This window comes from Cnephaeus nilssonii (genome assembly GCF_951640355.1).
Source record: "Cnephaeus nilssonii genome assembly, chromosome: 1".
NCBI lineage: Eukaryota > Metazoa > Chordata > Mammalia > Chiroptera > Vespertilionidae > Cnephaeus > Cnephaeus nilssonii.
The window spans coordinates 118160735-118178029 of record NC_137072.1 but is presented as its reverse complement, the minus strand read 5'-3'; the positions used below and the strand labels follow the sequence as shown (position 1 = coordinate 118178029).

The following is a 17295-nucleotide window of genomic DNA, read 5'->3' as shown; positions in this document are numbered from 1 at the left end:
GGCTGAGGTAGGGAGGTGGGAATTGAGAAATAGAAAGAATAAGAGAAACAACAGCGGGATCAGGAGGACCACGAGCCCTCGAGTGGCTGTGGTGCGTTTATTAACTCTGTAATGCCTTTTATACACAAAACACTGAATAGGAGGTCTGTGAAGAGGAATGTACTCTTTGTTCCTCTTTATCTCTAAGGGAGAGATAGAGTAGAAGGACAAATTCTTGGTACAATAAATCAGGCAGATTCTCAGTAAATAGTTACAGACTTCTTGGCAAGCCATGAAAGGGTTGCTCTCATTCTGCTGATAGCAGTCATATAAACAAACCTGGGAAAGCTTTGTAGGCAGGGGCTGCTCTCATTATACTGATTAATTGCCATCCAAACAGGCCTGGGAAAACTGTGTGGGTAGGGGGCCAGCCTTGCTAGCCCCTTCAGGTGCAAGGACCGTGTCACCTTACACCTTGTCTCCAACAGATCCCCCTTTTTTGGTTTTTAGGCTACTAATAATAGAAGTAAAATTTAAATATTAATAATAAAGTTCTAATATTAAAACAATGCCAATGCAAAATTAAATTACATACATGTTATCATTTTCAAACTTGAATGTTAAGAGCAAAACTATGGCTATCCTCTCTAATAAAATGGTAATATGCAAATTAACCATCACTCCGCTACATAAGCCACGTCCTCCAGCCAAGCCACGCCCACCAGCCAATCAGGTCGAGTATGCAAATTAACCCCAATACAAGATGGCTACAGCCACAGAGAGCAAGGTTTCCCAGGTAACAGAGCAAGCCAAGCTTTCCATAGCCGATGCAGGCCTGAGCCTCCACTCAAGCTACAAAGTTTCAATTATAGAAGGTAAACAAATTCAAACAAATGGCGGCAGAATGGAGCTTGAGAGAGCAGGCCAGGGTTGCTGGCGGCAACAGGGGAAGCAAAGCTTTCCGCACACCCTGGCGGGGCCCACCCGCTTAAGGCTACAAAGTTTCAATTGTAGAAGGTGAATTAACTGCCACAGAAATGGCTGCCGGAGCCCCAGGCTTGGCTCCGCTCCAGGCTACAAAGTTTCAGTTGTAGAAGGAAAATAAATTCCAGATACCAGGGCCTCCCCTTGGGTTGCCAGGGGGCATGGCCGGCCTGCAAACCACCACAGGCCCCTCGCTCAGGCCGCCCCATGCCCCAAGCGAACCCCCACCCTTATCTGTGACACCCTTCAGGGCAAACCAGCTGGCCCCCACCCGTGCACCAGGCCTCTATCCTATCTAATAAAAGAATAATATACAGATTGATCATCACTGCAACACACAATATAGCTGCCCCCATGTGGTCAAAGATCCTGCCCCCATGTGGACACAAGATGGCCACCACAAGATGGCCAGCAGGAGAGGGCAGTTGGGAGGCACCCGGCCTGCAAGGGAGGGCAGTTGCGAGGGACCAGGCTTGCAAGGGAGGGCAGTTGGAGGTGATCAACCCTGCAGGGAGGGCAGTTAGGGGTGACCAGGCTGGCAGAGGAGGGAAGTTGGGGGCAAACAGGCTGGCAGGGGAGCAGTTAAGCATCAACCAGGCTGGCAGCGGAGTGGTTAGGGGGTGATCAGGCTGGCAGGCAGAAGTGGTTAGGGGCAATCAGGAAGGCAGGAAGGCAAGCAGTTGGGAGCCAGCAGTCCTGGATTGTGAGAGGGATGTCCGACTGCCCGTTTAGGCCTGATCCCACCAGGATCGGGCCTAAACGGGCAGTCGGACATCCCTCCAGGAGTCCCAGATTGGAGAGGGTACAGGCTGGGCTGAGGAACAACCCCCTGCTGTGCACGAATTTCGTGCACCGGGCTTCTAGTTAAATAATAATAAAACAATAAGAGAGAAATCAAAACTATGGACATGTTAACATTTTTAGCTACTAAATGAAAGAAAGTCTCTTTTGCTGCTGGTGTATATTTACTTAGAGTCCTTGGACTTGGCTGCGCAAGACTTTGCAGAAGACTGGCAGCTAACAGATGCTAGCATGAGCAGGAACATGATTGCAGAAGTAGCTTCAACTTCTTGCTTTTCCATAATCTGCTGCACTTGAGTCGTTAACTTCTTTAGATGACTCTATGTTGGTACCTCAGTCCCTTGCGTAGTTTTCAGTTTTCTTCTTCCTCCGCTTTGCTGTTATTAGAGAAGTACTTAGTCCTTTTGAGTGAAGGGACACAGGAGCTTGTCTGAGTCCATTGTGGTGACACACGTAACGCTCCGGCACCTGAATTGGCTGCATTGCTCCTTCTGGAAAGATATAAAACACAACCTCTTCTTCACATTATTACTGAATCTAATAAAACTCTTTTCTGGTTTATGCTTCCTTCCACCTAGCTGACTCGGTGGAGGCTATTGTATAGGAGGCCTGATGCCTTTCACCTGCTGTACGATCCTCTGTATCATAGTTCAAAAACTTTTTAAAGTTTAACCTTTTGCACTCAGATGTCGAGTGTGACTCGACACAGTTAGCATCGGTTGCCCATCCCTTCCCTCCCTCCATCCCTCCTCCTTTATTTGGGCTTTTCTTACATTAAATAAATAAGTTTGTATGAAAAGAAACTCCAGTTTTTTGTTCTACTGCCGCGCTTTGTAAAATCTGGGGTATTTAAAAAATTAAATCCCGAGTAGAATAAAGGAATCGAGAAAAAAGCAAGCGAGTGTAAAGGGTTAAAAAGCATGACTGAGCTTCTCTTGAGGTGACTCATTTAAAGTTTAAAAAGCATGACTGAGCTTCTCTTGAGGTGACTCATAACATCTGTTTCCCCCTTTTTTGTTTTTTAGTAAATGATTTTAAGAGTATGCTTGGTTCTTTCTACAATTGAGTGGCATTCTTCTGCTAGATTCGATTAGGTTTAAGTCCTTGGGGATTTACACCGAAAGTTGGTACAGGAAGGTGGATAATATACTGAGAACATTGCTTCTAATAAAATATGGAAATTGCTATCCTCTCTAATAAACTGGTAATATGCAAATTAACCATCACTCCGCTACATAAGCCACGCCCACCAGCCAATCAGGTCGCGTATGCAAATTAACCCCAATACAAGATGGCTACAGCCACAGAGAGCAAGGTTTCCCAGGTAACAGAGGAAGCCAAGCTTTCCAAAGCCGTTGCAGGCCTGAGCCTCCACTCAAGCTACAAAGTTTCAATTATAGAAGGTAAACAAATTCAAACAAATGGCGGCAGAATGGAGCTTGAGAGAGCAGGCCAGGGTTGCTGGCGGCAACAGGGGAAGCAAAGCTTTCCGCACACCCTGGCGGGGCTCACCCGCTTAAGGCTACAAAGTTTCAATTGTAGAAGGTGAATTAACTGCCACAGAAATGGCTGCCGGAGCCCCAGGCTTGGCTCTGCTCCAGGCTACAAAGTTTCAATTGTAGAAGGAAAATAAATTCCAGATACCAGGGCCTCTGCTTGGGTTGCCAGGGGGCGTGGCCGGCCTGCAAACCACCACAGGCCCCTTGCTCAGGCCGCCCCACACCTCAAGGGAACCCCCACCCTTATCTGTGACACCCTTCAGGGCAAACCAGCTGGCCCCCACCTGTGCACCAGGCCTCTATCCTATCTAATAAAAGAGTAATATACAGATTGATCATCACTGCAACACACAATATAGCTGCCCCCATGTGGTCAAAAATCCTGCCCCCATGTGGACACAAGATGGCCACCACAAGATGGCCAGCAGGAGAGGGCAGTTGGGAGGCACCCGGCCTGCAAGGGAGGGCAGTGGTGAGGGACAAGGCTTGCAAGGGAGGGCAGTTAGAGGTGATCAACCCTGCAGGAGAGGGCAGTTAGGGGTGACCAGGCCAGCAGAGGAGGGAAGTTGGGGGCAAACAGGCTGGCAGGGGAGCAGTTAAGCATCAACCAGGCTGGCAGCGGAGTGGTTAGGGGGTGATCAGGCTGGCAGGCAGAAGCGGTTAGGGGCAATCAGGAAGGCAGGCAGGCAAGCAGTTGGGAGCCAGCAGTCCTGGATTGTGAGAGGGATGTACAACTGCCCGTTTAGGCCCGATCCTGGTGGGATCGGGCCTAAACGGGCAGTCGGACATCCCTCCAGGAGTCCCAGATTGGAGAGGGTACAGGCTGGGCTGAGGGACAACTCCCCACCGTGCACGAATTTTGTGCACTGGGCTTCTAGTTCTTAAATAATATTTTAAAGGCTGAAAATTAAATTAAAAAGTCCTCTGAATTAGTGTGCCTTATAGTGGCTGTTTTAATAATCTTTGCTGTACTTACTATATAAGTACTATTACTATAGGTTGATGGGCTCTGTAGTAAAATCTGTTAAGGCATAAATAAGAGCTTGTATTTCTACTAAAATATAAGGGGTTTGAAGGACCTGTGTTTTCTGCTGTAGTAGATCTAGCCTTTCTAGAACTGGATCTATCTGTAAAAATGGTTAATGCCTGAGGTATGGTATTTCTTTTAATGTGGTAGTTAATACTATTCCTTGTGTTAGAAATAAAGTAAGCCCGTAAGCCAGGGTTCCTGGTAGAATACAAAACATTAAATATTTTGACTTTTATATAGAAGGGTGTGTACATAAGATCTGGAAGTACGTATACCGACCTTCCTTGTCCTTGGTCCTGGGTAACTTGTAGTAATGTATAGCTGCTGACTGCTAGTATGGTAAGGCGTCTTTACTGTATTTATTTCTGGACTGTTTTACCTTTGTTCTTGTGGGCCACTGCCTATTCTGTGGCTGGAACAGTTCTCTGAGGTCTTCTCTGGGATCCGTTGTCATAGAAATCTATATGGGCTTTTCTAGAAATATATAAATATATTCTCAACCCAAAGGTTAATAAAGAAATCTTTTCTATAAATTAGAGTTGGGATCCTTTTGACTTTTGTCTAAATGATTTTCTTTTGGCTTATTTTAATACTATAAGATTTTATGGGTGTCCTGTTATTGGTATTATAAATGAAAATTAATATTTGAGTAAAAATTTTAAAGTAATTAAGGCTTGATATAATTTACTTACAGGATATTTCTTTCAAAATATTCTATTAATCTCTTTTTTTGTATTATTATGAGGTTTTTGTAAAATTTTTAATGTAGTCTTGATAACCTTTTATTTTTAATTTTTGTATAGAAATATGATTGCTTTGGATTTACTGTATGTTAAGTAATTTTACTATGAGATGAACTATCAATAAAGTTTTGTTAATTCTTTAGGAATAGTTTTTTTGTCTAGTATAATTAAGTTTTTATGAATATTTACTTATTTTAATTAGCTAATTTAAATTAATCTGAAATAAAGCTTAATTTATTTATTAACTTTATTTGTCCTAGATTATGGACAATAAATGACATTAAGTTTCTGCTATTAATCTTTAATTTTATATAAGACTTATTAGAGAGGAAAAATATAAATTATTTAGTTTAGTATAAAGGGCTAAATATATAGGCTTTTAATTATAATTCTTATAATATTTGAAGGAACCCTCTTTATTTTTATTTAAGAATCTCTGTCTTTCTTTTTCTAACACGTAACCTGTAAGGCTGTAGTTTGAAGGTTGAGCCTATAGGTGAATAGCTAGCTATATGATAAGTACTTTTATAGTAAGGCTGACTACTAATTTACTTTTAAATTTAACATTTTAATAACTATCTTAGTTTACCTTGTAAATATTAATGGAAAGGATTATTTGTATCCCTGAGAAAGCCCCGAGCATTCCTGGTGTTAGGCTGGATTTAGATATAGGGCAGCTGCTGTGTTAGCCACTTCTCTGTTATCTGGGTGCCGATCTGAGCTGGGCATGGGAAGCGCGAAGCAGCCATGGGGCAGGAGACCTCCCTCAGAAGGGGCTAGAGTTCAGGCCCCTGCAATGTTGGGGGGGTGAGGTTCTGTGCCCCACCTCTGTTGACCCCCAAGTTCTCTCCTGATGGCCCCTCTGCGACTGTGTCTGTCTTAGGTTGTTCCTCCCCTGAGGAATCTTACCCGTCTTTGACTAACCAGCCATCCTCCAGGGCCAAGCAGGGTGATGTGAGGTTCAGTTCTGTCTCCTTGGTAGCCTATGCCCCCATGGCCTCCATGCCCAGTACATGCCTTGGGATCCCCTTGCCTGCTGGCGGGGCCCCGGTATTGATCATATATCTTGGGGAACCCAGGTTTCTTCTCTAGGAAGGGCCCAGCCCACGCCATTGGGCGAGAGACAGATCTATGGTACTAGCTACTATGAGGCTTCAACCTTAGCATGAACAGAAAGCTTAGGCAACAGCTGTGGGAGAGCCCCTCTTGGTAAAAAGGGCAAGAGGGGCCAATATAGAATGCTCAAGTGCCTTCCCAGGGGTCCCTCTATACAGTGGAAGGGATTAAATCCTTTTATGTCCTTTTAAATTGCTGCTAAATATTTAAAAAAGTAGTTTGTAAGTTTGTTTGGGATAAATGTAAACTATGCTGTTGTAAAATATCAAAAATTATAATGACATTGTAGAATAATATTATGTAAGGATATACTTTGTTCTAGGTATGGTAATTTAATTTTAAACTGGCTGTTAATTTCTTTTTGTATAGACAAGGTCTTAGTAACTTCCTTAGAATACTTACTTAAATTGCTTACAAAGACATTGGCTTTTCTTTAAGCTGAAAACCTTGAATATAATTTAATAAGCTAATATATTTAAGTAATTATTAAGTCTGTAATGCCTTTAATACACAAAACACTGAATAGGAGGTCTGTGAAGAGGAATGTACTCTTTGTTCCTCTTAATCTCTAAGGGAGAGATAGAGTAGAAGGACAAATTCTTGGTACAGTAAATCAGGCAGATTCTCAGTAAATAGTTACAGACTTCCTGGCAAGCCATGAAAGGGTTGCTCTCATTCTACTGATAGCAGTCATATAAACAAACCTGGGAAAGCTTTGTAGGCAGGGGCTGCTCTCACTATACTGATTAATTGCCATCCAAACAGGCTGGGAAAACTGTGTGGGTAGGGGGCCAGCCTTGCTAGCCCCTTCAGGTGCAAGGACCGTGTCACCTTACACCTGGTCTCCAACAGGGGTCCAGTGAAATCACCAGCGACGTGCCTTCCTGTCCTTTGCGGGAACCTGAAATTAACGACCTCCTCTGATGGCTTCCTACAATGGTGGCTCAGAGGGCCAGAGTGGCTGTTGGCTTCTCGGAAAACAGGGAAACAAATGTGATGGCAGAAACCAGGCTGGGCAGAAGTGACAATCCAAATGCACTTGGAGGTTCAGAAAAAGGCTTTTATTTGCACCGCTGTGGGCTCAGGGGAGTTCTCTCCAGATGCTGAGCCCTGCGTCCAGGTTCTGACCTTTTTTATACAAGATAAGCTTCTGGGTCTTCAGGGGTCTTTCCACATATGTAGCAGCCTGGGCGGTTGCCTGTGCATCATGCGATAAGCTAGAGAGATTACAGGAGCCAGAGAAACCAAGATGGCGGCTTAGGCGAACACCTAAACTGCTGCCTCGCACAACAGTTTCAAAACTACAACTAAAAGACAGAACGGACATCATCCAGAACCACAGGAAAGCTGGCTGAGTGGAAATTGTACAACTAGAAGTAATCAGAGGGACTCTCGGAAACTCAGAGGAGCTGCAAAAAGCTGAGGTACGGAGACACGCGTGCAGAGTAGACCGGCGGCTGAGTGCCTGGCTGGATTTCTCTAGTGGGAGGGAGACGGAAACCCCCAACTGCACTGAACCCCAGTTCCAACTGCACTGAACCCCAGTTCTGGGAGAGACCCTGGGGTCCCAGACTCATACAGGGGGATTCTGGACTGTCGGGAAAAGGGAGGAGCGCACGGAAACTCAGGGGAGCCACGAAAGGCAGAGGTCTGGAGAGGCATGCGCTAGTGCGCACACAGAGGACCAACTGCTGAGTGTGCTGCTGGCTTTACTGGGAGGGAGACGGAAGCTCCCGACTGCGGTGAACTCCATTTCCGACAGCACTGAACCCCAGTTTTAGACGAGACCCTGGGGACCCAGACTCATACGGGTGCCCGGAGAGCACGGAAACTTGGGGAAGCCGCGAATGGCAGAGTGGAAACATCTGGATGCGTGCACACGCGAGTGTGGGCAGAGAGGACTGTAGTGATTACCGACGGACACTGAGACCCAGGGGCCACATAGGGCAGGGCTGACGGGAAGCCAAGGCTGTCTGCTCAGCCCTGAGACTCCGCCCCATCCAAGCCAAGCACAGAGGCTTTTGCAATTTTGCAAGTCTTGTCTCATAAGGCTGTCTCCAGCATATAAGTTCTCGCAGTATAGACACAGGTGATCCCCACAGCCAATTGGCCTGGAGGTCAATTCCTCCCCATGATACCAACAACAATCAAGACTTAACTACAACAAGGCTGTACACACAGTCCACAAAGGGGTGCACCAAAAGTGTCCACCTCAGGTAACTGGGGAGGCGCAGCCACTGGGCCGTATAGGACACCTAGCACACAAAGCTACTCTACCAACTCAGGGAAGCAGGAAAATGTGGAGACAAAGAAACAGATCACAAACAAAAGAAATGGAGGAAAACAAACAACTGGATATAGAGTTCAAAACCACGGTTATAAGGTTTTTCAAGAATTTCCTAGAAAAGGCCAATAAATTTAACAAGACCCTCGAGGATATGGAAAACAACCAAATAGAAATTAAACGTACACTGACTGAAATAAAAAATATTATACCGAGACCTAAAGCAGACTAGAGGAACGCAAGAATCAAGTCAAAGATTTGAAATACAAAGAAGCAAAAAACACGCAACTGGAAAAGAAAAAAGAATCCAAAAATTTAAAGATAGTGTAAGGAGCCTCTGGGACAACTTAAAGCGTACCAACATCCGACTTATGGGGGAGCCAGAAGAAGAGAGAGAGCAAGATACTGAAAACCTATTTGAAGAAATAATGACTGAAAACTTGCCCCACCTGGTGAAAGAAATAGACTTACAAGTCCAGGAAGCACACAGAACCCGAAACAAAAGGAATCCAAAGAGGACCACACCAAGACACATCATAATTAAAATGCCAAGGGCAAAAGACAAAGAGAGAATATTAAAAGCAGCAAGAGAAAAACAGTTACCTACAAGGGAGAACCCATACAATTGTCAGCTGATTTCTCAACAGCAACTATGTAGGGCTGACGGCAGTGGCAAGAAATATTCAAAGTGATGAATAGAAAGAACGTACATCCAAGATTACTCTACCCAGCAAAGCTATCCTTCAGAATTTAAAGTCAGATAAAGAGCTTCACAGATAAGGAAAAGCTAAAGGAGTTCATCAACACCAAACCAGTATTATATGAAATGTGGAAAAGTGCTCTTTTAGAAGAAGAGGAAGAAGAAGAAAAAGGTAAAGATAAAAAGTAGGAACAACAAATATATATCTATCAACAAGTGAATCTAAATATCAAGTGAATTAAAAATCTGATGAACAGAATAAACTGGTGAATATAATAGAATCAGGGGCATAGAAAGGCAGTGGACTGACAATTCTCAAGGGAAAATGGGTGTGGGGGTGTGGGAAGAGACTGCACAAAAATCGTACAACTATGGATGAGGACAGTGAGGGGAGAGGTAAGGACAGAAGGTGAGGTGGGAACCAGGTGGAGGGGAGCAAGGGGGGAAAAGAGGAACAATTGTAATAATCTGAACAATAAAGATTTATTAAATTATAAAAAAAATAAAGATTACAGAAGCCAAGAGGATGGTTCTGGTGGAGCAAGTAAGGGGAGGGTTATCTGCTTTCGGTTTGCCTTCTCTCTCTGAGGCCAGAGTCAGGAGGGCCACTTCTTCTTTCTGATTGAGTGCCACTCATTGGTCCGCCTCCACACAGGGAAGGGTGCTCTCCATGGAGCTCAGGGGTCACTAGCAGACAAGGAACCCTCACTCTCAGCCCACAGCCTAAAACCACCCTCCCCGACCACATATGAAACAGTCAGGATTGGAGGAAGGGAGGAACACGCTATTGCCCTGAACCCAAGCAGTTTACAAAAGACCTTACCCAGGGACTGAGGGACTCAAGGGCACAATTCTGGGGAACTGTCAGGAATTGCCATTAAGGAACCTGTGGCCACTGTCACTAATCCTGGGACAGGAGTCCAGAGCGCAAGGCCAGCTGCTGACCAGGTCTCCTCTCCAGGCCCGAGCCTCAGGCTCACTCAGGGTTCTTACAGAACCTACAAGGACTGCACAGGACGCCAACGTGCAGTGCTCAAGATTTATTGCAGATGCTGGCAAGCGAGCGGTCAGAGAGAGTGGTGTGAAAACATCCACAGTGTGCACCCTGCATGTGGGCCAGGACCCCTGCAGCCGCTCAAAAGTGTGGGCTTGAGCTCTGTCGGCCAGATACGGTGACTTTTTGCAGGTGTTTCTTCATGTTGCCTGACTTGTACAGGGGTCTGAAGGCTGACTTGTTTACTTCCCATGAACGTTTACTTCAGTGATTGTAGTGGTCTGGAGAGTTCTCACATTCGTGGCTACACCAAAGAGGAGTGCAGCCAAGAGGGCAAGCAAGCGACCAAAAATGATTCTCAAATACACCACTGACATACCACTTTCCCTCACTGTCCGCGTTCTTCTTGGAGGGGGTCCACTGTCCACACTCCCTCCGGCACCAGTGTTTATGCACCGGGGAGGGTCCAAGCCTACATGGCAATGGCATTTCCTGTTATTGTTGCACACGCCCCTGTAGTTGCATTTCGAAGGGGGACAGTTGTAGTCTATGGCCGCCAGAGTAGCATTGCAGAAGCCCTGAAGACAGAACTTGCCACCCCCACAGGGGGTACCAGGTCTCACAGCACCCACATCAGTTGTTTCTGTCGCACGGTGTGCACCCACCCGAAAACACAAGAACCCCCCTACTATGGAGTGATGGAACCCCACTTGTTCCTGCAACCGAGGCAGATGAGTGACGTTGACACACTGTAGGCGTCCACACTTAACGTCAGCTTGCGCACAACGATCTGGATGGAAAAACTCAGTTACTTTACAGTGTCCAAATCTGTGGCCCTTTTTATTTATGCCATAGCAGACGTCTGGAGTGCTCAGCGCCCCTTCCCCAAAGATCTCCTTGCAGTGCATACTGCGGTCCGTACAATTGCCATGGTAGCAGTAGCCGTCCTCGGTGCATGGGGTTCCATCTTGCAGATAAAAATCACTTGGGCACCGCATGTCCTTCCCCTTGCAGTACTCAGGAAGGTCACAGATGTTCTGGATTGGTCTGCAGAGCATCCTTGCGGGCGTGTAGGTGCAGTTTGCACAGCATGATTCCCTGTTACAAATGCTCCCAGGTGTAAAGCGGCAGTCACTTTCGCAGCATGGGTTGGTGTAACACTGCTTGAAGGTCCCACAGTCACACTGCTCTTTGTCTTCCACCACAGAGTTTCCACATCGAATGGGTGTCAGGCTACTGTTTGAATACACTATTTCTCTGAAGAGGCAGCGGTCTACATTATTATTAAGAATGTGTTGTGTGTGTTGAAAGGAACAGTTACTGAATGAATCTGTCAACACAGGGTACCTACCTGTACATGATGCAGGTGGCCCTTCTCTGGCAAACACAGTCGTTCGTATCTAACCACAAACCGAAAAGGACCCCTATTTGGTGGGAGGCTATAATTGATAACAATAAATAATGTCTGGATAGTTGACCCAGATAGAACAGATTTGTAGGACTGCATATCGCGTATAGGTATGGGTTATGATCAAGTTCATGGGGCCCATCTCTGTTCACAATCATGGCTGGATATATAAGAAAATAGTTGAATATATTGTGAATATAATTTTGAGCAAATGGACCCTGTGGAACCTTATAGTTGGTCATATCTGCTGGGTCTCCCTTATTATAAATGACGATGAGGCTGATGTAGAACCGAATATTAAGACCTCACAACATGGCGTCTATTAAACTACCTAGTTGTACCAGAAATTGGGCACACTGTGACACATTGTTGTACAGAGTATAAATGGAATGGGCACTCATAACACAGCCTTTCATAGTTCCACTGTGGGATGGATAGAGCTTACTGCTGACCCTGGAGGCTGCACTGGGGTTCGGGTCAGAGAACAGCGGGTGCCTCTCAGCCTTGTGTCCCAGCGTGGACATGGGTCCTATGGCGTTAGTGTTGGCTACGATCTGAGAAAAGATGTGCTCAAACCTCTGGGAATCCTTGAGGGGTTTGATTTCATAGGCCAGGTCATCCACCTTCATGATGCCTTCCAGGCCCCCATAGCACGTGTCCACGGTGACCATGGAGAGAGGGACGTCTTCCAGGTAGCCTAGGTAGTAACAGTCGAGAGGGAAAAAGGGGTAGTCCACCTGCAAGGCCCCCTGGTCATCCTGAGTCATCACCACCAGCTGTCCAGGCCAAAAGAGTCTCTTGCGCCGCATGTGGAGGACGTGTCTCTGGCCCCCGAACCTCAGGCTGTAGGAGAGCCAGCCTGCTGCCAGCACGGCTTTGCCATGGTGCAGCTCCTTCCTGGGAATCACCACCTCCGAGGAGATGTAGCGCCAGGAGGGACGACCTTGAGAACACTGGGCGGGAGCCAGCACCACCCAGAGCCCAAGCAGCAAGAGGGGCGTTCTGAGGGTGACCGGGCCCTCTGCCAGCCTCATGCCCTTGGTGAGGGAGAACCGTGGATGGGAACGGAGAGAGGGAGGGTCCTCAGTGAAACCTGGTCCCCACCATCTGCAGTGGCCACTTCCTGCCAAGGGCAGAGTGGCTGGGTCAGCTGAGGCAACAATGACACGGCGTGGCCATGGGTGGGGCTGGGCATGCGGTCAGCTGGGGTTGAGTAGGGTGAGGTTGTAACCCTGTCCGTGAATGCTAAGGTAGAAATAAGAGAGAAGGAAGCAAACCTATGTGTCCACTGCATCCATGTCAGGCTTCCCTGTAGCTCCTTGCACACATGCTATGTCATTACAGCAAAGTCAAATTCCCTGCTGTGGACGAAAAACCTCCACATACTAACCTGACTAGCTCAGGGGAGGCCTGCATGGCGGCCTGGCAAACTCAGTGACCTAAAGTAGCCACAAAGCATGGTCTGAACTTAAAACATTTTCATTAAAAAGCACTTTATACTGGGTACCCATGATCTAGGCTAGCATCTTCCCTGACAAAGGTCAGTCTTTACCTTAACTGAGCCTAATTGTCCTTTTGCATCTATGATAACATATCATTGAAATGTCAGGGTAACTTGTCAAGTCCCTTCTTGCAGACCCCTCCAGGCACAGCCCAATGGCCTGCGCTCCAGTACAGCAACCACAGATTCCTTCATTGTTACTGTTATCATGTTAATTGTTGCCTGTTAATTATCCTATACCCAGCAAAAGAAGAAAAGAAAGCATGTGTTCATCATTTCACTTTTTATCCATTCCCAGAGGTCTCCCCCGCCCCCCTCCACCCACCGTCTCACCCCCCACCTTTGGTTTCTTGCGCCTCCCTAATGTATCACCAATGGATTTCAAGTAACCCAGGTTGGTCTCCTCCTTTGATTACAATATATGAAGTAAGGTGAAATTCTTTGCAACATTATCTCAATCCGTTGTGATTCTGCTTCCCGGCAATTGTCTAAAGTTTGGCTCAGTTAAACTCACAAAAGTTCTATACAAGTTTGAATGTTTTCACATTAACACTACCAAGAAGCAACACTGCCGGGTCTTGAGCTCATGAGACACCTGCAGCAGGACAAAGCCTCCAACGAGCCCAGGACACTGGACCTCAGTGAAGAAATGTTCATCTGTCTGGATTAAAATAATGGGCTTGGAGACAGAAGTACGGCAAAAACGCGACTTTTAACGAATCCCTGAAAGAGAGGGTGTCGGGCTGTACAGGCACACATGGAGTAGCCATCACAGGCTATTTCTCCCTAGGGCGCAAAAGTCCCTCCTCTGTTTCCTCATTGGCTCAGTGCTATGGGGTTAACGGTTTTCCTCATATGTGGACTAGGTCTCATTGTATCACACTGGGCTATTAAAACGAAAAAAGGGCTGCCCTATCCGGTGCGGTTCAGTGTGTAGAGCATTAGAATGTGGACCAAAAGGTCCCAGGTTCAAGTCAAGTCAAGGGCACGTACCTTGGTTACATACTCCTACCTGGCCCAAGCCCTGTTCAGAGTGTGTGCGGGAGGCAACCAATCGATGGTTGTCTCTGTCTTTCCCTTTCTCTTGCACTCTCTCTAAAATCAATGGAAAGCCAGCCAGCGTGGCTCAGTGGTTGAGCTTCGATCTATGATCCTGAAGGTCATGGTTCAGTTCTCCATCACGGCACATGTCTGGGTTGTGGGTTTGATCCCCATTATAGCGGCTGAAGAAGGCAACCTTTCAATGATTCTCATCATTGATGATTTTCTTTCCCTCTTCCTAGAAAAAAAGGGGGTGGGGGGCGTTGCTGAGGCCTTTTCTAGTTGTCTCCACCTCCCACTATCTAGTTTGTCATGGGCGCCCCTGGGGGTTTCCATTGTGATGCTGGCTCACACACACAGTCCTTTGTTCTTATATCCTCTTCCCTCCTCCCCACATTCTCTTTGTTCTGGGGAAATTCAATAACCAGTTCCATTAAAAGTTGACTAAGCTGGAGCTGGATCTCAGAGGCCTATTTCCTACACTCAGTTGCCTGAGGCTAAAGCAAATGGCAATTAGCATAAAAGTGCAGAAGAGACATTGGAAGGCCAATGGACTTTGATATTCAGCAAGGCTGAATATCGGCACAAAACTGCTCTGCTGTGGGAGCAATGGCTCCAGGCAATTCCTGACCTGGTAATCCTTACATTGTTTACCAAACTTTACCTTTGATCTGCCTGTGTGCATTGCTAAAGGGAAAATGTGTATTCGAAGGGATTGAAAAGGAGATGGACCTGGGCTCTCTGTGCCTCTTCAGGAAAGAGGTCTCCCCCTGGCCCTCATTGCCTTCTAAATTCATATTTCATGTACAGCATTTTCATTTGTGCATCGGCACCTCCTTCAGATCCTGAACCTCGCCGTGCAGATCACAGCAATTGGTGCCTCAAACAGGAGACTGAAGGAGAAAATTCGCCTGAGTGAAAAATGAAAAGTGGAAACTCACAAGAAAGATGGAAACTTATGGGCGCACAAAATCCCTGCCACCTTTGAAGTCACGACCATAAGTGTACAGGGACATTTCTGGAACCAGCCAGGATATAAGGGGAAAGATTTGGAGGAAATGGCAAGAAATCATTGTAAATTTTTACCTTGCATGGTCAAGGATAAAGGAATTAAGGTGTCAGAAGGTACTCTCTTAAACCAGACTCAGAGAAAACGGGTGCCCTTGTCATCTTTAACTATGGGGGCTCTTGTTCAAACTGCATTATGCCCACTTTGTATTGAGGATCAAAAACCTACAGATGTGGTTCAGGAAATGGCGGCGGAATAGACAGATGTTTTCCGAGTCTTGTCCTGGAGCAAAAAGAAAGAACAGCTGAGGGTTGCACGAGGATTGTTTGTTGACAAGTTAAGGTACAGCTAAACTCCAGCAGAAGGTGGGGGACTACAGGATGGGGTTCTCCTGACCAGGCAGCCCCCACTGTTGCTGGGTCCCCTCCCAGATCTACGGGCTCAGACACGGATACCGCGCCATCTTGAAGGAGAAAGTGGATCTTATTGGAAGCCTGAAAATCTATAACTGCGGCAACCACCGAACAGCTGCAAGCCCTACAACACCAGTCCCCAAACACGTGGATTCAGAGGAGCTCTACACTCCACCCCAGAAAGGTAAGATTTCGCCTGGGATAAGTGAGGTCTCTGGTCCCGGCAGGGAGAGAGAAACACGCGCTTTGCGGGATCTGGGGGACCGGGAAAGTCAGTGCCTAGAAAAATCCGTGGTTGGTGGGGCTGAAGTGATCCGTGAATGTGGAAGGGGGTCCTCAGAGCTGCTAACAGAAGGGATCTCTAAAAAGCAACGCATTTTGATCTGACACCAAAGGACATACTAAAAATATCAAAAGTGTGCCGGCTGCTTAGACCCAAGTGGGAAAAGGGGTCTGCGAAGACTTGTGCGCAGACCCATTTTTCGCACACTTGGGCTTTTTCCTCTTCAAATCCTTGCTTCTGATTACTAAGCCCAATACATTGGATCACCCATTTGGGGACACCCTGGGAGACTGCAGGGGAAAGTTGTTTTTCTGGATCCTGGGGAATGGAGCAGGGAGTGACCATCGGAGAGCCAGCTCTGAGGCAGCCCACTCCCACAAACCGGTATTGAGTGCCACAGGGAAAGAAGGATCTAAACACAGGCTAGAGAGGCCAAATAGGTCCGGAAGTCAATCCAGAAACACTGCCACCCAGGGGCTGACTCACAAACTGACTCTTGTGTAATCAAAAATAAAGGAATACGAGAAATTAAGACACCGCCTCCTTAAAAATCAGGACTGGCTTACAACACTGAGGAGCAGTGGAACACAGGGAACTGCAATATTGCCCAGACTTGGAAACAGGCGTGCCAAACAGAACAATAGAGGAAGTGAATGACCTTCACTACTGCACATTTTATTTATTTTATTTTTTTATTTTCATTTTTTGCATCTTTTACTTAAGAAACTAATTTTTTTCTTTTTTCCTCACTTGATTTTACCTTTTTAATTATTATATTTTTATTTTCAATCAGTATTATGACTACTATTTTACCTTTTTTTTTTTAAGTGTCATTTTGTTTTCTCTTTATTTTAATTTGGGATTAGTGTTCTACATTCTATTTTCATCTTTCCTTTAGCATCGTTTTACTCTATCTCAATTCTACCTTTATGCCATCACTCTCTTCCTAACCTTTCCCCTTTTGGTGTTCTGTTTCTCTTACCCCTTTTCTGATTTAGATTTTTCCCTATTCTTTCTGTTTATCCCCTGTTAAAATTTCACCCTACTTATATATCTAATTTCCAATCCCCTGCTCCAAGTCCATACACACCTCTCTCTTTGCTGTCTACTATCCAAAAAATTGCTTTTCTCTCTGTCCTTTTGATGTTGTTTGCTTGAATGTTGATTATATTGAATTTTTATGCTTTTTTGTGAGATTGTTTTGCTTATTTTTGTTTGTTTGTTTGTTTGTTTTGTTTCCTTTATTTTTCTTTGTTTTTTGCTTCTGTTTTCCCTCGCCTCGCTTGATATTAGTTGATGTTGTAGTTTGTACTAATCTCCAGGTACTTGTTGCTGGCATTTGCTTGGATTAGTGGCTGTTCTATTGGAGTTTTCTCCCCATATATATACTTTGTTCCCCTTTTCTTTCTTAGTCTCTTTATGGTCTCCATTTCTTTTTTTTCCTTTTCCCAATTTCATTTTGACACTCCTTTTTTTTTTCTTTCTTTTTCCTCTTCCTTCTCTCCTATCC

General features: G+C 45.8%; 2 protein-coding genes across 2 annotated transcripts; both read right to left on the bottom strand.

The window, feature by feature from the left end:
• Window positions 1-9648: 9648 nt before the first annotated feature.
• LOC307102327 (disintegrin and metalloproteinase domain-containing protein 29-like) lies at window positions 9649-11637 on the bottom strand (the record flags this gene model as incomplete). The annotated part of the gene is made up of 2 exons (XM_079775845.1): window positions 9649-11530; window positions 11620-11637. 2 exons carry the CDS (start codon window positions 11635-11637, stop codon window positions 10373-10375), a joined length of 1176 nt encoding a protein of 391 aa, XP_079631971.1. The 3' UTR covers window positions 9649-10372.
• LOC307096999 (disintegrin and metalloproteinase domain-containing protein 20-like) lies at window positions 11387-16953 on the bottom strand. The gene has a single exon (XM_079766836.1). The coding sequence runs from the start codon at window positions 12570-12572 to the stop codon at window positions 11844-11846; it is 729 nt and encodes a 242-aa protein (XP_079622962.1). The 5' UTR covers window positions 12573-16953; the 3' UTR covers window positions 11387-11843.
• Window positions 16954-17295: the final 342 nt, after the last annotated feature.